A 21,888-nucleotide genomic window follows, 5' to 3' on the forward strand; every position below is an offset into this window, starting at 1 on the left:
ACACGCTATTTTCACAGAATCACAGAATGACCTGAGTTGGAAGGGACCTCAAGGATCATGTAGTTCCAACCCCCCTGCCTGGCAGGGCCACCAAACATACACATTTACTAGATCAGGTTGCCCAGGGCCCCGTCCAACCTGGTCTTGAACACCTCCAAGGACGGGGCATCCACAACCTCCCTGGGCAGCCTGTTACAGGGCCTAACCACTCTCCTAGTGAAGAACTTCCCCCTAACATCCAACCTAAATCTTCCCTCTTTTAACTTACAACCATTTCCCTGTGTCCTGCTATTGTCAGCCCTTTTGAAGAGTTTACTCCCCTAAATTTTGATGGAGATTTCATTTGTTTTTGTGCATTACTAGAGATGGGAAGACTGCTATTTCTCAGGTTGTCCGTTAACTCACTCAGATCCTACGAAGTTAAGTTTTTATTACGTTTAACATCTGCCCCCATAGCGGGAAGCCGACTTCTGAGCAAACCCTCAACCTGCTCAGTTCTTAGGTGACGGGTGCCATCTCGTGGCCAAACGGTAACGCTTCCAGCTGCCATTCGCAAGCAATACTTCCTGTCGCCGCCCTTACAGGCAGTACGGAAACAAAAATAAGCCTTAACTAAAGAGCGGACGCCAATTGAGACTCATGACAGGGAAGGAGGAGCGTGAGGGGGCATCCGCCTGCCAACTATTACTCTCCACACAGCTCCACGCCCCCTGGCCTCCGCGTATGCGCAGTGCGAGTCGGCGTTTTCCCGCCTGCCGTGGTGGGGGTGGGTGCTGTGTGGGGTGTCAGGGAGCGTGGTTGGGGCAGTGTCCCACCGGCAGCACCGAGTACATAGCGGTGTTAGGGTTGGCGAGAGAGTGGGAGCTTTGCATTGTGAGTTTAGGGTGGTGGCTGAGCTTCAGTGTAAGGAGAGGCTCCGTAGGGACTCCCCCGCTTGGTGGGGGCTTCCCGGTGGGCTCGGTGTGGGGGATCTCACCGGGGTTTGCTTCTCAGTTAAAGGATGAAGGGCAGCAAGGAGCTGTTCTTGGTGAAATTCGTAAAGTCTTCTGGGAGCTCGGAGTATTTCTTGAAAGCTTTGGAGGTAGGTGCGAGCTGTGGGCCTGCTGGGTGTAACACTGAGGTGATCTCTGTGGTAGATGCAGCCTGCGTGTGTACATCTAAGAATAAAGCTGCATTTCCTTAACATAAGTATTCCACAGTAATTATATTGACCAAGGTGAACAAGTAACTCTGTCAAAACTTGCTGATATTGAACAAAATGCCAGGTAGGCCCGGAAGGTCCATGTGGTGGTTGCTTATCTGCCTTAATACTTAATAGGAAGAATATGGAGCTTTTCCCCACCTGGAGAGGTTTGGGGGAGCTGAAGGCACTGTATGACACGTTCAGTTTGTATGTAGTGTTTAAGTCTAAATACTGAGTGAAGCTGGGAGGTGACGGGGGCTCTTTAGATACCTTAGCTCTGTTGTGGGCTGTTTCAAATAGATGTGCTTGTGTAACATCCACAGTATTAACTATTTGTGGTTTATCAGTTAAGTAAATGTGGTTGTATGCATTGTTTTCCTGCAGTCTATAAAAGAATTTCAGTCAGAAGAACATCTCCACATTCTTGAAGAAGGAGCAGTGCTTGATATAAAAGAAAATGATAAATCCCTTTACATTTGTGATCCTTTTACTGGTGTTGCTTTCAATCATCTTAAAAAGGTATGCTACACATCAACTTATACCAGCTATACTCTTTTTTTTTCTAGAAGCTCTTATGGATGTTCTCAGACTCCTTTGTTTTTCTTCTTGCATTAAGTATAGTAGTATGCAGTATTCACAATGAAATCTTTAGAGCTTTGCTGCACTCTGTGTTTAGTGGTGAAGACAGCTAGTAAAGTGTAAGGATTATCATGAAGTAAGTGGAATGTATAGGATGTACTGTTTTTACCAAGGGTTCCTCAGGGACAAAGAAAACCTTCCTTGCTCCAGTGTACCTTCTGCTCATTCTCTTTCTTTTGTTTGTTTTCCATGTTATTTAATTGCAGCTCGGTTGTAGAATTGTTGGACCACAGGTAGTCCTGTACTGCATGCAGTCCCAGAGATGTGTCCCAAGAGCTGAGCATCCCGTGTATAACATGACCATGGCTGATGTAACGATATCCTGTACCACCTTAGATAAAGATGTCCGGGTAATGTATTGTACACAGTGGATGGTTGAGCAGGTGTTTCTGTGGCATGTGCTTCATTTATTGCTATGGCATCAGTTGTAGTATTTCACAGAATCACAGAATTGTAGGGGTTGGAAGGGACCTCTAGATCATTGAGTCCAACCCCCCTGCCAAAGCAGGTTCCCTACACCAAGTAGCAAGTGTAACTGTGCATAGTCTTTGTATGGTTTGTAGGGTAGTCATCATTTATGTAAAGAATTGTATAGAGAGAAAGGAAGCATTTTTATAATGTGTGATATACAAGCACGTATGTAGTGATGTATCTATATGTGCACATTTGCCTATATCATATAAGCATATGTAACACTGTAATGTCATTAACATTTGAGGATTTATTTATTGGCTAATGGATGTATGTGTTGGTCAGCTATCATGCTGAAGACAACATGTTACATTTCTGGCTTTTCAGTCTATGGTAAACATTAATTATCCAGCCAGCTGTGCTTTACGTGAGTTATGCTAAGGTTTTCTTTTGGTACACTCCAACAACTTATGTATGCTACCTGAAAGAACAGCCATCAATAAATCTTATTACTGATGGTAATATCATCTTTACTTAAGGTTATGTTTTTGTTTGCCATCCATGCAAATAAAATGGAATTGATATTTTTTATTAGTTTTCAGAAGAAACCACTGAAAATTGAAACTGATTTATTTTTGAGTGTGATGTAAGCTCCTAATTTATCTTTTCTTCTTTTGGTGATTTTTTTTTGTAATTTCTCTACTCAGGAGGAAGTTCATGAATATGTACAGATGATGGGTGGACGTGTGTACAGAGACCTCAATATGTCAGTAACTCATCTCATAGCAGGAGAAGTTGGCAGCAAGAAATACTTAGTAGCTGCTTCTCTGAAAAAACCTATTTTGCTTCCTTCTTGGGTTAAGGCACTGTGGGATAAATCTCAGCAAAGGTAATGAAAACAGAAACAAAGTAAAACTTAGTTTGTGTTGGGCTCTAGTGTTGGGCTCTTCTGGTTATACACGCTTCTTTCTTTTTCTAATTGATTTTACTGAGACAAAAATGCATATTTTTTCCCCCCTTTCGTTCTTTTAGCATGATGAGATACACTGATGTCAACATGGAAGATTATGCTTGTCCTGTGTTTCTTGGCTGTACAATTTGTGTAACTGGCTTAAGTAGTTCAGACAGGAAAGAAGTCCAGCGCCTCACGGCTGAACATGGTGGGCGCTATTCAGGGCAACTCAAGATGAATGAATGTACTCACCTCATAGTTCAAGAGCCAAAAGGTAAAACTTGCAGCATGCATTATTTTTCCTCCTTGACTTGAAGTAGTGTTGCTCTTGCTGCTTCTGTGTAGAGAAGTGGTGTTGATGGGAGGAGTGGCATGGGGCACTCTTACCTTGCTTTGAAGGTAGAAGAAAGAAAGGTGAACAAGAGAAGACAGAGACTTGAAGAAGAGCAGAAGAAAAAGGGAGAATTGTAGAGGGAGAGGATGAATGAAGAAAAACTATGTTTTGGGGAGAGTATGATAAGACTTCATTTATATGCTGCTTGGAATCTGATAGTGAATTAATGATTTTTAAAATTTTTTTAACTGACCAATCCTTTATACCTTCTGAACTCCCTGTAAGATGAAAGCTTTCTTCCCTTGTGGAAGGGGGAAAGGTTTGTACTTTCTTTGAATGAAGAAAGAAGTTTCATATTTTTTAAGCTGGTACAATGAAATTTCTGTGATGAGACAGATAAGTCTGATTTTTGAATGTGCTGGTACCGGCTCTGTATTACAGTTTATTCAGTTGATAGAGCGAGATAAAACTGACTACTTCTTGTAGGAGGAATTTATCAAAAGTGTATGTCAAGATGACATACTGTTAGCAACACTGTTAGTGCTGGGAACCCTTGATTAAAGATCTGCAGAGGACTTCTTCATGCTTTACTGCTTTATAAGGTTTTGGTGCCCTGTGATGCAGTACCCATGAACTCACTGTCAAGGAGATTTTACTCTGACTTTAAATAAAGGCAAGTAAATAGCAGCTCATTAGATGAGTTCTGTATAGTCCAACTTGCACCTCAAAATCAGTTATTTGAGCTTTCAGATTTTAATGTCTTTGAGTAACATACATTTTTTACATTTTATTTACCCTTGAAAGGTCAGAAGTACGAATGTGCCAGAAAATGGAATGTCCACTGTGTGCCTGTGCAGTGGTTTTCAGACAGCATTGAGAAGGGCTTCTGTCAAGATGAGACAATGTATAGAATAGAAACTGGATCAAAACTAAGTTGTACACCCAGTACCTCAACACCCACCAACAATGCCAGCAAGCTTGACAGTAAGTAAGACCTTTTAAGATGCACTTCAGGTAAGGTATTTGGAAGAGTAAGAAGGAGGAACTGTTTGAAATTAGTAGAGTGCTCTCTATTTTTGTAGTGATCATATTTTGAAATTTGGTTTGTGTTTTGCTTATGCAAAAAACTGCCACTGATCACTTTCAGGTATGTTAGGTATTGCAATGAATATGGACTTGAATATGAATAGAAGTTTAATAGTTAATCTAATTTAGGTGTACTTATCTGCTTAAGAATCACTGGTTTGTATTGTTAAGTCCTAAAAGTACAGGGCTAGTGTCTGTTGTGAATTAAATCATACCCCTGGAGGGAAAACAAATACTGTTTTTCATGTATTTGTCTTTGCTTATTCTGTAGGAATAGCTGAAAGGTGAAAACATGTTGCAAATAAAGATGGTAGCACAAAAGATACAGTCAGCTTTAAATATGCTTTTATTTTCAAATACCTGCTGTTGACTGCTACTTTAGGAAATGGCTGAGTGATGATGCACTGGGTTAGCACTACTAATGGTATGTTGGGAATTCAAGTTTGATATTACGGAAATATGTAACTCTAAAATCATTGAGCTTCAGGGTGAGCTCTTTTACTACAGAGAGGCCTCTCTCTTATGAAATGATTATTTCTATCAGATCAGGTGTCTGCCAAACTGGAAATAAAGCTTTGAAAATTGACTGTTTTCAGTGACTGTTAATTAACAGATAGCATCCACATGGGAATAAACAAAAGGCACATAAGTAATGTTTCTAGTAAGACCAGTATTCAGATATGTGTGTAAATAAAACCCTTGGTTTAACCAAGGCCCTACTTATCTGTTCTGCAGGCTATGCTTTCTTTCAGCACAACAAAATCAGGTGTGACAGCTTTCTATTTTCTTTTTCAGTTAAGTAATGGAAAGAGAGGAGCCAAAACTAATGCATCTTCTTGTATTTCCATTAAAGCTCATTCCCTTTCGGATGTCAGCTGCATTTCCAATGTAAATTTGAGTAGAGTTAATGAAACTGCTTGTAGTTCTGCAATGATCAGCAGACTGGATCCTCCTTCTGATGAGCTGGAAAACTTGGACATAAGCTCTTTTCAAGCTCCTGAAGATTTATTAGATGGCTGTCGAGTACGTTTAACAATAATTATATTTCAAATGTTCTGTCTTCACACGTGGAAGCAAACTAGGCTGAGGTGCTGGCAGTTGCTGCTAGAGTAAATTATGTTGCTTTATCAATAGCAAATAGCATGTTTCTGTTGTGTTTACATAGTGTAGCTTTTGTATGCCATGTGCAAATCAAATAAATTCATTATATTAAATGTATAATATGCCTGTATTTTTGTAAACATGTTTTAATGACAGTAGTGAATGGGTTCCAGAAATGGTGTGTGATTTTGCTTTTTGCTTCTTTTGTTTATACAACTTCCTTATGTAACTATTGGCTGTTTGTTATATTATTCAGTATTCAGATGTTTCTAGAATACCATACGAAGATAAATTAATCAAATTTTAAATGCTCAGTTTCTCTGTTTTACTTTCCTGAAATGACATCACTTATTTCTGAGTTCTAGAGAAGTCGTAGCAAGCTGTATTGAAATATTCTACTTTTCTGTTTTTTTTCCTTTCTTTAATGCCCTTATCTTTGCCATGTTTTCATTGTAGGTCTACCTGTGTGGCTTTACTGGCAGGAAGCTGGACAAGATGAGAAGGCTTATTAACTGTGGTGGTGGTGTTCGATTTGATCAGCTTAATGAAGATGTTACTCACGTTATTCTTGGGGAAAACAGTGATGAGCTCAAACACTTTTTGGACAAGACACTTCACAGGTTCTGATAGCTGCATTGCTTAAGGACTGTTTCTGCCTTGCTTTCTCCCACTAGCTCATAAGCAAGAAAATATGTATTGATTTGGAAATCCTTAGTAGATCTTGTCTTAAATAAGAAGAGTTACAGCTGGTGTTTGCAACTCTCCATCCTCATGTACTCTTGAGTACTGTAAATTTTGGGTTGCTATGAGTTGCTTCAGTAAATAGAAAACAGGTATTCTCACTGGTGAAAAATGGGTATTAGTGTATTAATATATTGTAAAGAAAGAAATTGGCAACTCAGCAGAGGGCTGATATAATGTGAATTGTAGAAAATAAGTATGAAACTGTCTGTCCTCATTCTTAAGCATGAAATCTTAAAGTCTGCTAAGCATGCTGTAGTATTGGGGTTTGAGACTTAAGGTGCATGTGTGTTTGCAGAGTGGGAAACAAGAATCAAAGTTTTGAGACCTGCTGTAACTTGTTTGTGTAACACTTTATTTTATAGGCCTCACATAGTGACAGCAAAATGGTTACTGGAGTCGTTTAATAAAGGCTATCTCTGTCCAGTGGAGCAATATATCCCTCAAAACTACCAGCTGTTAGTGAATACAATTTTGGAACAACCTGATGCAAAGTTAGTTCTTCCCAAAAACAACAGCATCTTGAAGAAGAAAGCTGTGAATGTTGTAAAGCACCAGAAAGCTGCAGAAGACGACTTCCTCTCTCAGTATGTCAGTAATGATTCTACATTAGGTAGGTTCAAGGCTTAGCATGCTGTAGGCAGTTGAACAGGTCATGTAGAATTTGAGTTTTCAAGTATTTAGTTATTAAAAGTTGAGTATTTTAACTTCAGTATTGTATTTTTAGGAGTCATTCCCTATGAAGCTATTCTGAACTGCCTTTGTTTTTGTCAAACTACTACTCTTTTTTTTTATTCTTTCTTCTAGTTGAAGCTGAGAAACTAATATCTGGTAGCTTCAACGATGTTACTCATGTGTCTGTTCAAGAAGAGAATCATTCTTCTGTCTGTAATGGTTCTTTGGGAGAGCCCTCTGCACTAGATGAAGGAGGTTTATTTGCCAGGAAGAGATTTCTTCTTTTGGGTTTTGGAGAAGAAGATGAGTCCTGCATTGCAGATCTGATTAAGGAGCATGCTGGGAAAACCGTGCCACTGCAAAGCAGAATCATTGCAGACTATGCTGTGGTGCCTTTATTGGGCTGTTCTGTGGAGCCAACTGTTGGTGATGTTGTCACGAATACATGGCTGGTAAGGGAGTTATATTTTCAGTCTAGTGAGTAAACATATCTATTATAAATACATCTTGCTAGAATGCAGAGTTACTGGTGGCTTTTCTGCAAATGAGATGTTGAGAAATGAGTCTTAATTCATTTGAAATTTGCTAAACCAAAGTATTCCTTAAAGTCTCTGCACCCTTACGGTATCTTAGCTATTTCAAAAATGAAGCTTTCTACAGGCTTGTTAAATAAGACTCATGACTCAAAGGCTTCTTGTGTGAAGGTCTCCAGGACTGGAAGAGTAGTAACTGGAAAGTTCTGAAAGATGCCTAAATCAGGCAAACCTGATAAGGCAAATGTCATCTAGGAGAGCATTTGTCTAATTGTATGTGAAAAAACTTCATCAAATGCAGTGATAGAAACAGAATTGCATATTTATCAAGTCCATAAATGCTGTTGTACAGTAGCTGAGTTACTGCAGTTTTCTGTTGCTGTTTAGCCTGATTTGTGTTTTTATCTGTATCTTCTTCTTTTTTAAGGCAACGTGTGTGGAACAGCAGCTTCTCTTAGATCCCCAGTCCAATCCGCTTTTCACACCAGTCCCAGTAATGGAAGGAGTTACTCCTTTGGAGGACTGTGTTCTTTCTTTTAGCCAATTTACTGGTGCAGAGAGAGACTCCCTGGTTTATCTGGCAGGACTTCTAGGAGCAAGGTATGTTTCTTCCTGTTTGTATACAGTCACTGTGACTAAATCTCTTAGAGATTTCTTCTTTTGTAGAACTAAAATATTTCAATATTAAGTTCTTTTGGATTCAGTTCATCTAAGTTGTGACAACGTAGTTAATTCCTGCTCAGTTAGAGAAATCTTGTTTATTTTCACACAGCCTGATTTCTTCCAGAAACCCTGAGTTGGTAATTTTATAAATTTGATGACAAAATTGACACAGAAATGTCACTTTTTCAGATGTCAGATTTTCTACGTTCATAGAATTGTAGAATGGCTTACATTGGAGGACCTTAAAAATCATGTAGTTGCACATCAAGAGATGGGGCACCCATAGCCTCTCTGGGCAACATCTTCCAGTGCCTCACCACCCTCTGAGTAAAAAATTTCTTCCTAACATCTAATCTGCATCTCTCGGTTTTTTAGTTTAAAGCCATTTCCCCTTGTTCTCACCATCAGACTATGTAAAAAGTTAATCCCTCTCCTGCTTGTAAGGTCATTTCAGTTACTGGAAGTCTGTGATGAATTTTCCCACAGCCTTCTCCAGACTGATCAAGCCCAACTCCCTCAACTTGTCTTCATAGGGGAGGTGCTCCAGCCCTTTGATCGTCACCCTCTGGATCCACTCCAACAGCTTCACATCCATCCTGTAGTGGTGACACTGGCCTGTACACACTATACCAGACCCTGTGGGCAGAGCAGAGGGGGACAGTCACCCTCCACTCCCTGCTGACCAGTCCACTTTTGATGTAGCCCAGGATTCTGTTGGCCTTCCAGGCTGCAAGTGTACACTGCTTCTTTTTGGCTATCAGGACCCCCAAGTCCTTCTCTGCAGGGAAACAGCCTTTGGATAATTCTACTGGTCTTTGTATTATTTGAAAGTATTTTGTAGCATTATAGACTTGCCACAGGTTAACCTTGTTTATGACTAAGTAAATGTTTTATTAATCTCATTTTAGAGTCCAGGAATTCTTCGTGAGAAAAGCCAATGCAAAAAAGGGAATGTTTGCAAGCACCCATCTTGTGGTGAAAGAGCCGGATGGTTCCAAGTATGAGGCTGCAAAGAAGTGGAATTTGCCTGCAGTCACTGTAGCTTGGCTTTTGCAGTCTGCAAGGACAGGAAAGAGAGCAGACGAAAGCAAGTTTCTGGTTGAACATGCGGATGCTGAAGGTTTGTAATTAGCAAGTTAGGGAATATGGGAAGGAAGGTCAGATGATTGAAGTTCTTTTAAACAAGCATATGTGATACCTGTGTTTTTTTAGAAGAGAAATCAGATGGCTTGCTTATATTTTATTTGTTTCCTTTTTAAGATGAGAGTTCTGTTACTAAGCTTAGCAAGACATCACCAACTACCAAATTTCCTGATTCTCCAGAACGACCTTCTTATCTCCATGAAGCTGGGAAAAAACCAGCCGTCACCCCTCTTGATATCAACAGGTTTCAGAGCAAAGCTTTCCAAGCTGTAATCTCTCATCATATTGGGAAGACAACAACTCCTCCTGCACCAGGAGGACTGCTACAAAAAGAACCGTCTTTACACCTTGATACACCATCAAAATTTCTTTCCAAAGACAAGTTATTCAAGCCTTCTTTTGATGTAAAGGTAACGTTCTTTGCAAACTTTTGTGTTGATGGAGCTATTGAATTCAAAAATATGCATACACAAAAACATTGTCATGAGCCTCTTCACCCTGTTAACTACAGCCTATTTTGAATAAAGCAGAAAAACTGCCACTGTTAATTTGCATGTATTGCTAGTTAACAACCTGTGATTTAAATGTTTCGTAGTAGATGTTTTAGTTTTTAACAAAGCTCCTTTGTGCTTGTTGCATCTTATTTGAACTACACCTCACAGAACATAATCTGTTCTTTGCATTGAATGACAGAAATATAACCAGAAGGCTTGTTTACTCCTCCAGATATTAGGAAAAAAATGTTTACTTGTTCTGTGATGAAATGCTACTTTAATGACTTCTAAAACGTAACAATGGTATAGCAGTTAAAATTAGTACTGCAAATTGAGAAATGGATTATTATGGCTTTGGGTTCACTTTCTCATTCTGAAAGCCATGAAAAACTCTCAACCTGAAAAGTGGTAAAGAAACCACCAGGTCTGTCTGTGCTGGAATAGCTACTGAGCGAATTGAATGTGCTTGTGATGCCTTCTGATTTGCTTTTCATTATCAACGCCTTGATTAGGAGGTAAATTTACTGATTTTTTTCTATCAAGTTGTAGGGTTTTTGTGCTGGTGGATTATTATTTTTTCCCCCTTCTCTTCCATTCCTCCCCCTCTTCCCTTCCAAAGGAAGAGCACTCATTGGAAATGGCTTGCGATTAGAAATGCCTGGATTTGGCTGCTGGCTTCTTTCCATTGCAGGGAGTTCTCCCTGATGATAGTGAAAAAGAGGATTAGATCTTCTCTTTTCTTCTTCCTGTTTTATATACGTATACACTAAGAGTGGGATTCTCTTGTACAGTTTTTGTGCAGTGGTACTTTCATTTGTGCTTGCTAGTTGCTACTCTAGTACACAGTCTTGTTTTTTTGAGTATGAAACATTCCTACTATATTTGTGAAACTTGCTCAAGTGAGAATGTTGGTTGCAATGCCTTCATGAAAGTCAGTCGGTTACTTTGGTGGGTTTATTTTATTTTATTTTATTTTATTTTATTTTGTAGGATGCTCTGGCAGCTTTGGAAACTCCAGGAGGTCACGGTCAAAGGAACAGGAAGCTGAGCACGCCTCTTTCTGAAGTCATTGGCAGAAACCTGAAATTGGCACTGGCAAACAGCACTCGGAATACAGAAGCTCTTACTGCCAGCCCTCAGCTGAAGGCTGCACAGCCAGAAGCGGTAGGAGATCTTGGTTATGAGCTGTTGGAACATAGGTTGATTAAGAAAATGCTGTAACTTTTGTGAGTTAAGCTATAAAGGAGCTTGTGCATTGTGTAAAAATCTGTATGATTTTGCATCTTCAAAGATGAATAACGCAAGATAAGGCAGCAAGCAAAAATTTAACAGTCTTTCTCTCCTGTCTGTACTGCCATCCCAAATACTAAGGAGTTGCTAAGCAGCGTGGTTTATAGAGCTGTGACCATTCAGTTTTCATAGCATTAGGATGGGAGGGTTTTATAACAATTTAGAAACTCCTAGACTCTTGATGGGCAGGATTAAATATTTTATGTTTGACTTAAGTTAGAGTTCCAGCCTAATCTACTCTAATAAGAGAAAACAGAAAAAGAAGTGAGAGAAACGAGTGTGTGTGTACTGCTTCTCATGTTGTTGCACAATATACTATGAAGGAGGGGAAGAAACTAATGGCATTCAGTAAGGGAAGGTTGTTATTTCTTATTGTGTAGTTTCTGAACTCTTTCCCTTTTCACTCTGGTAGAGTGAAATGCTTTTGTGGTATCAGGTTTGATAATTCCTTCATTTTGGTGGTCAGGGAAGCGGTCAGTCTGTGATGAAAAAAGCACAATATGGCTCAGTGAATCTTTTGTCTTTGGATCCCTAGTGCTTGGAAGGACAGTTGCGCTCTCTTTTGATGTGGACATTGGACATATCAAAAGCAGAAAAAAAAAAGTTTTCCTTTTCCTGTTATTACAAATATGATCACATAATACACTAAATACTTAAATATTACTGTAAGTCATACAAAAGCTTTCTAAACATGATTTTTTTTCTTCACCTACTTGAATAGGAAGAAGAGTCCAAGCCTCTAGCTGGTGTTGTTATATGTGTTAGTAAAAAACTTAGTAAGAAGCAAAGTGAACTGAACGCTGTGGCAGCTTCTCTTGGTGCAGACTACAGGTATCAGACAAAAAAAAGAAAACTTTGAAGCTTCTGCCCTGATGGGAACTGAAATAAATATGAATGTTAGCATTTTAGTACCCTCATCTATGGGGACCTTCTGCTGTAGCTGAACTTCAGGTTTTACTGTCTTAAATGATTTATGTTTAAGTAGTGAATGTGACTATGTTTTGTGATTACAACCTATTCTTTTCAGCTTCTGTTACTGAGAGGAACTACAGACTATTTCCTTTAGATAACAAATGTTAATTTTTATTAGTTTATGTATTTTTATCAGAATACGTCAGTAAAAGAAAAACATATAATAAACTTGTCACACTTATTTTTAGGATCTGATTTGGAACTTCATTTACTTGGATAAAACAAAAAGTAACAGCAAATCAAAATCCCTAACTCTCCTTTACACCTTTGTCAGACTAAGTCTTGTTTACTTCAGGAATGCTTTTAAAGAGATTGAAAGCATTCTGTCCTGAAGCTGAAAGCTGTCTGTCTTTTGTTATGACTAAATAAATAATGAGCCCACTTTCTTCATCAGAGTGTAGGTATTATTTCTAGGATCAGCTGCTGATTCTTTTTGATAGATAATTATATCCTCAAGTTGTATTTCATTTTATTTTCTAGATGGTGTTTTGATGAAACAGTAACACACTTCATCTACAAGGGAGGACAAAATGACAGCAACAAGGAATATAGATCTGTTAAAGAACGAGGAATACATATTGTTTCAGAACACTGGCTTTTACAGGTATGAAGCTTGGTTTTTTTCTTCTCTTCATACTAGAGATGAACAGAAAAGAAAGCTTAAAACTCATTAGATAGCAGTTGATTTTCTGTTGGAATTTACATTGAACATAGGAATTGATGTTTTATATTCTGCTTTGAACGTAGGAGTTGAACAAATTTCACTAGCATGCATTTACCTTGTACTCTGTAAGGCAAAAAGAAATTCTCTTTCATTCAGCAGTTCTGCTACATGTTTCCCAGAATGAGAGCTGCACTTTTCTCTTGTGTAAACTACATCTTTCTGTGATCGTTTTCATATGCTTAGATATGGAACTTGTATTAATTTTCATCCAGTTTCTCATCTTTCTTATATTAACTAATATTGTTACAGTGTGCCCAAGAATATAAACAGCTTCCTGAATCTCTCTTTCCTCACACTTACAATCCCAAAATGAGCCTGGACATCAGTGCGGTGCAAGATTTCAGGCCCTCCTCTTCCAGTAAGCTTCCAGCAACTGGAAATCCAGCAGAAGAAAATGAGGTATAGTGTGTGATAGAAATTCATGTTCTATGACATCATGGGAATTCAGTTCACATGGCTGTTATGTTTAATGTAATAAGTGAAATTGTTTCTTTATTCAGTGATACTCTGAAGCAGATTTCACTAGTAATTAACAGTAGCTATTGCAGATACTCTTTCATGCTTTTCTTGCATTTGTAATCCTCTTCTAGGACAATAGAGGCAGACACAGACATTTCAGGATTAGAAGTGCTTTCCACATCTGAAATAGCATAGCCCATTCTTTACCTTCTTGTTTAAGTGAACAAGAGATCCAAGCTTTACTTAGTAGACCTATAGACTGCAGAGTAGGTGTTGTCATTAATGCTATTGTTCATTGTTTTACTGTCATTGTGGTGGCATAAAGATTAATTTATTCTAAAGCGAGATTATTCTTCATCAGAATTTTCACAAGCGTTGAACAAAGGTAAAAATAAACAAAGTGGTATTCTACGTGTCTTTGTCGGCTTTAGATTATTCCAGTGGATGAAGATGATGCTGCAGATGATTTAACTACTGACCAAGTGAAGGAAACAGTTGGCACAGGGGAGGAGCACGCTGGAACAAGTGAATCCAAGGGAGGTAAATATAAATTCCTGTTCTCAGAATAGTCACATAATGTCAAACTGCCTGTGTAAGTCTTCTACAGTTTCAGGTGCTGAATGTTAAGATGTGAAAGCTTTAGGTACTGTTATTTATTTACCAGTCAAATACAGCTAGTTGCTGTTGCTCAGTATGAGGGAGAGGTTTTGCTCTCTAGTTTAAAGATCTTGCCAGTCTATTACAAAACTAGGCTAATCCATTACAAATTACTTAGTTGCTATTTCTTTTTATTATTTTTAAACACCAAAGTTTGATTTCTAGCACAGAATATCAGTATTGTATACATTTTTGTGTTATGTAAAGAAGTGTGTTACAGGAGAGTTGTGGAATATAAGGTAGATCGTGTGTACAATTTCAGAAGTGATCCAAATGGGAATTCCTGCTTATGACAAGAAATGGGTGATTTCAGTCATACTTCATTCTCATAGATAGTCTTTCCCTGTTTGATTAGATAATCTTCCTCCCTGATACAGGGGAGGGAAATTAACTTTAATGGCTGTACTTTTCACCTATTATAGTAATCTTGATCTTGTGGACTTTGTTTATTCTCTTGAAGTTTTAACCCAGGCACTAGAAATGAGGGAGAGCTTCCAGAGGCAGCTGCAGGAGATCATGTCTGCGACATCAATAGTGAAACCACAAGGACAAAGAGGATCTCTTTCAAGGAACAGTTTTGATAGTTCTCCAGCCACTCCTGATAGTGCCCGGTCTGTGCGAAATGGCCGCAGCAGGGCCTTGGAAGCTCTAAGGTATCAGTTTTCAGTGTATCTTGTCTTACCCTCTCTACTCAGACAATCACTGAAACATGAGTAGATCTCCAGGGTTTTCAGTTGTATTGTCTTTCTGTTCTGATATACTTCATTTGCTTGTAATTCAGAATCTTTAACAAGACCTGCTAGATAAAATCAGAGTATAATCTTAATCCTACAGTTATGTATAAATGAGTATATTTGCTTTTCAAAAAATAGTAGAATAGAATTGTATTTTAAATTTGAAATGAATTGTGCTAACCAACTAATTTGTCTTCGGATTAGTTAGTGTTGTTAGAGATATTTGAAGAAAACAGTGCTGCAATATTTCAGTACCTTGGTCACATACAAATAGTAGTTGTTCCTATGAAGTTCTTGGTGAATATTTATCATTTCTTCATTTCTCTCTGTGTAATCATGGTGAATAGGATTTTAGTTCCAGCAGTGCTGAGTTGCTCCAGTGAGAATGTAATCAAAATCTTTCAAAGTCATTCCTTTAGTTGGGTGTTTGTCTTCAAATTAAAAGGTTCAGTAAAGGGTAGAGTGCACTGATTATGAAATAATTCATCAGCATGACAAGTGGTGAAAATATCTCCTACTTAATGTTATGGTTGCCTTTTTTCAGCCATGCTGACCCTTAAACCCACAAAGGCAGATTGCCAAAGTTGCTTTCATACTGAAGGCTTCCACTTTTCTGGACACGCTTTCTAATAACGTCACTTGGATGTTATGGTTGATGTGATTTTTAAAATGTTACCTTCTAGTATGGTAGTCTTCTGTAAAACAAAGGAGTATTTAAGGTATCTCTGCTTTTTCTCTCAGGCAATCTCGTCAGGCTCTCACAGATATCAACACGGAGCCATCCCAGAGTGAGCAGATCATCTGGGATGATCCTACAGCGAGGGAGGAGAGAGCGAGACTTGTTAGCAACTTTCAGTGGCCTAACAGTCCTTCCTTCACAGAGCAAGCTCAGAGTAATGTCAACAGGAACATGGATGAGTCTACCTTCAAAGGATCTATACCTGATGCAGAGATTGCTGGTATAGGTAAAATAAAGTCAGAAATGAAATACCATTTTTCTTACAACATCGGGTTTATCCTTGGAGATTTTAAAATACGGTGATGCTTAGATTTTACTTCAGACATACTTAAAGAGTGAACAGTGTTGGGATTTCATCTGTGGTCAAACACCAAAGCAGACAGGTCACGTAGATACAGTGGAATTCAAATTGGAATGCTAGTAGCAGAATTTTTTTAATGTTAGTAGGTAAAGAATGAAGGAGCAGGAAGAAGATACTTGTGAGCGCCAAAAATAGTATCTGAGAGCTACTTATGAATTTGTTTCCATTATGATTTAGTCAAAATACTATGTTCATCTTCCCTATTATTTATGAAGTCTTAATCTTCTGCTAGGAAGAAAATTAGCTAAATAAGTTCAGTTGATTTTGTTTGTTTTGTTTTGTTTAACTGCGTAAGTGCATTTAGCAAAAGAAATCAGGTCATTTGAGGTTTTTCTGCTTTTCAAAACAGGGCATCCAGGGAGATGGCCTGCAAGGTTCAGTCAGTGGTCTGTGGTATAAGGAAGAGCACCTTTTAAGAAGGGCAATATTGACATGTTAACTGTGCATGTTGTAGCAGCTATTTAGGATAACTACTTTTGTACTTTGTCCATAATTATATTTGTCTAAGGACAAATCCTGTAACAGTGTTTTACTTCCTCAGTTGTTCCTGAGGCTGGGGATGGAGATACGATTGAAGATTTGAAGAATCCTGTATGTAGAGATCCTGAAACACCCATTAAAGATCACTTGATCCCCACTCCGCAGGCTCCCAGCATTGCATTCCCACTGGCTAACCCTCCTGTGGCACCGCAGCCCAAAGAAAAGGTTTGACATTTGAAGAAATGCTCATGATTGTATGTGTTCTAAAAGTGTAGCTATACTTTAAGGGCTGCTCTGAAAGTAATGCCTCCTGTGTTATTGTGTTCGCCCATGAGAGGCAGATGTCAGTGGTATGGCAGTAGGGATTAAATGTTTTCAATAGTATTTCATTACATGTTGTTGCTGTGTGACAGATGGCAGCAGGGGGGCGGTCTGGCAAAACGGTGTCTGACATGCAAGTGCATCTGAAGAGAAAGTGGGGCATTAAATTCCTCCATGTGGAAAAAATGGCACCCATTGACATTCAGCACTGCTTACTGAATGTTTATGGAGACCAAACAGTGGATGTGAGCACAGTGAGTTAGTGGATGGTGCATTTCAGCAGTGGCAACAGCATCCACGTGAAATGAGCTGAGAAGAGCCCTATGGAGAAGGAGTTGGGGATCCTGGTGGATGAAAAGCTGTACGTGAGCTAGCAGTGTGTGCTTGCAGCCTGGGATACCATCTGTATCCTGGTGGCCAGAAGGACGAGGGAGATGATTGTTCCTCTCTGCCCTTCTGAGGCCCCGTCTGGAGTATTTCGTATAGACCTGGGGCCCCCTGCACAGAAAAGACATGGAAGTGTCAGAGCAGGTCCTAAGGAGGCCATGAAGGCGATCAGAGGTCTGAAGCACCTCTCTTATGAAGATAGGCTGAAGTAGCTGGTCTTGTTTAGCCTGGAGAAGAGAAGGCTCCAGGGAGACCTCCTTGCAGCCTTCTACTACTTTATGGGTGCTTATAAGCAGGAGGGGGAACTCAAGCCACGTTAGGATGATAGAAAAAAAGTTATACCTGTATTTTGCAGATGGTGTTTGGAATTTAGGCTTAAATACCAACTGAATATTTTTGTTCTGGACAAAAATCTGGTTCAGAAATTTAACATATAGTGAACTTGAAAGCAACTAGGAAGATGAGTTTAGGTTTTTGCCTTCATTGTCTCATTTGATGTTCCAACTTCCAGCACCGACTGTGTCTCTTCAGAGGGCTGCAGTGTCATGTTACTGAATAAGCTGTGGTGGAAATATATAGTGGGCCTTGGGAGTTAAAGAAAGCCTGAATGGATGAGGTAGTGTGATAGAGGGATGATGGTTATTTCATGTGTTCAGCTTGGCATTCAGTGAATATGGATTAGTTTTTATGACAGATTTGTTCACTTCTGCCCTAAAAAAAGGGGGGAACCGAGAGGATGTTAAGCAGGAATTTAATGCTGATTTGATAAGATCCAGCTTTTGTCAAGTGATTGACAGATTTGGTTCTTCTTTTCCATGCTAAAAGAAAACTTAACATAAAAATAACCCAGAATTGCTCACAGGGAAATAATCAGCTGTCAAACTAATCTTTCTGTAATATTTCCAAAATCTGTTGCTGTATTTTCAGGCTGCTACAGAAAATGAGAAGGTAGATGAAGAACCAGAAAAATGCCGTAAATTTCAGCTGTCTTCTCTTAATCCTCAAGAAAGATTTGACTACTGCCATCTGATTGAGGAATTAGGTACCAGATATTTGTGAAATGCATGGCATAGTGTGTGTTATAAGCTGGTCAGCTGTAGCTCTCTGGGAAAAGAAAGGGCTTCTGTTAATGAATTGTCAGATTGGAGCTCTCAGATTTATGGTTTTCTGTGCTTGCAAGCAATTCCTTGAATATATTATTATTATGTGAGTGATCAGCTTTGCTATAAAACAGCAATGGTTTTGTATTCTGGCAGTTTCTTTTAGCTGTCTCCACAACAGCCCCATTCTTTACTGTCAGGAGTGTCTAGGGTCTGCTGTCTTCTGGTGTCTCCCATTCATGTCTCTGTTATACTACCACTTGTTTTCTTTTCCCAGAGCTCCTCTTTCCTTGCCAGCTTCTCCCTTATCAATTAAAAAATATTTTCAGTGTAAATCTGAGATTTTCTTTTTTTTTCTTTGTTTTAAATTCAAATAATTCTCACTTTGTGTGATTTCTTTTTTGTGGTACAGCCTGAACTCTAAATAACTTGAATCATATTAAATCCTCAATTCCAAGGTGGAATAGTGCTTGAGAAACAGTGCTTTGATCCAAGTTGCACACACATTGTTGTGGGACATCCTCTTCGAAATGAGAAATTCCTGGCCTCGATGGCAGCTGGAAAGTGGGTGCTTCATCGTTCCTACCTGGAGGCGTGTAGAGGAGCTGGCTGCTTTGTTCAGGCATGTAACCTCGTTACTGAGGAACTAGAATGTTGCGCTTTTTTTTAATGTCTCTTTTTATTTTACTGGAAAACAACTTCTCAAAAGCAACCTTGGGGTTTTTAGGGTATCTCAGGAACTTTTGGCAAGCTCGTCTCTGAAAACAGGTTCCTGACCAAACTTGTCCTAGCACAGGACAAATGAAATACCTGTACTTCATTGGTGTTTCTGGAAATTGAAGCTTGAATATCTCTTGTTAATTTTTCACTAGTTATTCATCTTGAGGTCACAGATCTCGTACGCCAGGAATTAACTCTTAATTTTTCTATACATCAGCAAAGCTTTAAAGATTCCAACCCCATAAACCTGTGCGTTTTGAGCACCCTCTTCAAAAATGTCCGAAGTGGCTTTGCAGTACTGTTGAATTCCACTGCTGATAACCACAAGAATAGCTTGATTGTATATGATGTGCATTACTGTTACAGAAAACAGGAGTTGATTTAAAACTGTGGAGAGTTTTTATGCATGGGCATAATTACATGCATTTAAGAGACATATCTCTAACTTTATCAAGAGCTGTTTTGCTCAGATAAAATAGATGCATAAATCTAGACTGATTTGTGATTTGTTCTGGATGTGTTTTTTTAGTACTAATCTTTCTGCTAATAAAATTGACAAGACTTCTCTGTAATTCATGCCTATGATTATTCTAGGAAGAAGATTATGAGTGGGGAAGTGATTCCATACTTAACGTTTTGCCTGGAATCAATGTAAACCAGAAGAAGCTAGCGCTCGCAGCCATGAGGTGGAGGAAAAAAATTCATAAAGGAAGGCAAGAAACTGGAATTACTGAGGTACTGAGATGTGTGTTGGATATAATGTGTACAGTGTGGATGGCCAAGATGGGATTTGTCACTGAGAAACCCAGAAATTTCTCTGTCAGGAAAAGTGAATTTGTCTTACTAAGAACAAAATGGCTTAGCTGGATATCTTCTAGTTAGTTAGGTAACCTGATAGTAGGCCTGATAGTTTTATACTGTGCTTTTTTTCTGCCTTTTACAATGTAGAAGGACAAAACCAGGTGACTGCAAATGTTTGTCTGATAGCTACTCCCAAAGGAGGCAAGTGAGGGGTCTGTGAAGTCTGTGCTTTTGTAGTGTCAACATCATTATGGCTAAATGGAGTCTTTTATCTAGGGAGCTTTCAGTGGCTGGAAAGTGATCCTGAATGTTGATCACACCAAGGAAGCAGGATTCCGACGCCTTCTTCAGTCAGGAGGAGCCAAAGTATGTAGCTCTCCGGGGAAAAAAAAGTTACCCATTACTATTGGGTTTTTCTTATCTTCTGTTGTTGTTTTGTTGAGTGTTGTTAATTTTTAAGGCATTGGTATAATTTCTTAAACTCAGTGCTGGGTATTGTCCATGCCAGCAGTAGGTCCTAGCCAAAACTGTCAGACTGCTGAGCACAGAATTTGTGGGCCCTGCTCTGATGAGAGGATCTTGAAAGGTAAAGATGGTACAGAATACACAGTAAATAGTATTTTGTGTTGGTTTGATAGTTGAGTGTGAATTTATAGGTCATGAGCTGCATGTTTCTTCCATAGGGAAGAAACACTAAAATTAATAGTTTTTGTCTCTCGTGTTTTAATCTGTAGGTGTTTTCTGGTCATTCTGTGTCTTTCTTCAAAGAAGCAACTCATCTCTTTGCTGACTTCAGTAAGCTGAAGCCATCTGACACCAGGGTGAACGTAGCAGAGGCGGCAGCCCAGGGAGTGAACTGCTTAAAGCCAGAGTACATAGCAGACTTCCTCATCCAGGTGTGTGCTGTGCAGGCAGGATGGGGCAGGCCTCTCACCTCCAGCAGGTCACGAGGAGCCTCTGCCAGAGCAGGGAGCTTGCAAAAAATATTCAAGATGTGCATGTGCAATGTTCGTTTGATTAATCCTAGAAAACAACTAAGCAATTTCTTTATTCCCAGAAGATCCTCCTTGAGCTAAGCAACTTTTTTTCTCCTTCCTCTATTGAAGGATCCACCTCCCCCAATGGAGTCTTACTGGCTGCCAGAAGCTCAGTCTTGCTTCCAGAACAGCAAAGAACTTGGGACTGGATTATCCCAGAAAAGAAAAGCGCCAGGAGAAATGAGCAGAGTCAAGCGATCCCGAATGCACTGAGAAAGTTCTGTGCTTTTAGTTTGTACATTTTTATATATTTGTATTTATGGTTTTTTTTCATCCTCACAGCAGAAATTAAAAGCTTTGAATTTCAGTTCTAATTTGTCCTGAGATTAAAATAAGGTTACAGTAATATTCATAGGGACAATCTCTTTGGTTACCAGTGCTGTTAATGATTTGGTTTAGGGACAGCATTGTATAAGTACTTTGAGATGCTTAGCACACCTTGTCTGTGTGTTGTAGGGAAAACACCACTTGGTAAGAATGCCGTTGCTGTGGATGGTCATGCCAGTAGTGGACTTACTTATAGTATTTCCTCTTGGTTTTGCCCCAAGAAAAAATATCAAAAGAGAAACTAGATTAAAACAAAACAGCTTATTAATTTTAGTAGTCACAGTGGGTATAGTAAATTATTCTATAAAAAATTTCAAGTTTTTGCCATTCCAAATACTAATGAATGTGTTCAACAAACACTGAGCCACCTCTGCTTTACAGCGTGTCTGGCAGAGATCCCTGCGTGTGCGGCAGGACCAGAGGTAGAGCAAAGCTGTTAGTTTCCAGATGCTGGACCTGTTCTTGATCAGCCAGTCACCCTTGTATCCAGTAGGGTATTTTTTTTAGTTGTTTTATTTTTTCTCCTCTGCCCTCAGAAGATGCTGCTGTGGAAAGGTAGCGCTACTATTCACATTTTATAGCTAAGCTTCAGAGTTGTCCAGGAGCCACGTAAGTCCTGTGAGTACTGTGACGTGGGGGCTGAGCAGAAGGGCAGACTCAGTACAGTGGGCTACTGAGTGTGAGCAGCTCTCCAGCTATTTGCTCAGCATTCTGAAGACTTGTACAGCTGCTGACAGTGCTCAGGTGGACACCTGCAATGCAAGGAGCCTGGGCTGTCAAGATGGGCAGGACACAAGTGAAACAAAGAGGACAGCAAGAGTTTC

At 39.3% G+C, this 21,888-nt stretch overlaps 1 protein-coding gene across 5 annotated transcripts; it reads left to right on the top strand.

Moving 5' to 3' along the window:
- Positions 1-682: 682 nt before the first annotated feature.
- On the top strand, positions 683-21,044 carry TOPBP1 (DNA topoisomerase II binding protein 1). Of its 5 annotated transcripts, XM_085538235.1 has the most exons (27): positions 730-1,081; positions 1,568-1,702; positions 2,029-2,172; positions 2,941-3,122; positions 3,266-3,459; positions 4,324-4,503; positions 5,459-5,628; positions 6,163-6,326; positions 6,813-7,060; positions 7,255-7,574; positions 8,083-8,255; positions 9,227-9,438; positions 9,579-9,871; positions 10,946-11,119; positions 11,967-12,076; positions 12,698-12,821; positions 13,191-13,340; positions 13,832-13,940; positions 14,518-14,710; positions 15,533-15,756; positions 16,433-16,596; positions 18,007-18,121; positions 18,638-18,801; positions 19,494-19,634; positions 19,977-20,066; positions 20,435-20,596; positions 20,807-21,044. In XM_085538235.1, exons 1-27 carry the CDS (start codon positions 1,001-1,003, stop codon positions 20,948-20,950), a joined length of 4,560 nt encoding a protein of 1,519 aa, XP_085394361.1. In that variant the 5' UTR covers positions 730-1,000; the 3' UTR covers positions 20,951-21,044. The 5 variants fall into 5 exon arrangements, with proteins under 5 accessions (XP_085394358.1, XP_085394361.1, XP_085394356.1 ...); XM_085538232.1 differs by lacking the exons at positions 19,977-20,066; positions 20,435-20,596; positions 20,807-21,044 and having other exon boundaries at positions 683-766; positions 994-1,081; positions 18,638-18,805; positions 19,498-19,632; XM_085538230.1 differs by lacking the exons at positions 19,977-20,066; positions 20,435-20,596; positions 20,807-21,044 and having other exon boundaries at positions 18,638-18,805; positions 19,498-19,632.
- The last annotated feature ends 844 nt before the right edge of the window (positions 21,045-21,888 follow it).

Source organism: Coturnix japonica, chromosome 2, assembly GCF_054131305.1.
Source record: "Coturnix japonica strain WE chromosome 2, WE-NBRP24, whole genome shotgun sequence".
NCBI classification, from domain to species: domain Eukaryota; kingdom Metazoa; phylum Chordata; class Aves; order Galliformes; family Phasianidae; genus Coturnix; species Coturnix japonica.

What these genes read in the sequence shown, in the direction of transcription:
- TOPBP1 (XM_085538235.1), top strand. Translation starts at nt 1,001, where the DNA reads ATGAAGGGCAGCAAGGAGCTGTTCTTGGTGAAATTCGTAAAGTCTTCT. An exon ending in ATTTCTTGAAAGCTTTGGAG is followed by an intron (nt 1,082 to 1,567) that starts GTAGGTGCGAGC and finishes GTTTTCCTGCAG; the next exon opens with TCTATAAAAGAATTTCAGTC. An exon ending in AACAAGTGAATCCAAGGGAG is followed by an intron (nt 13,941 to 14,517) that starts GTAAATATAAAT and finishes ATTCTCTTGAAG; the next exon opens with TTTTAACCCAGGCACTAGAA.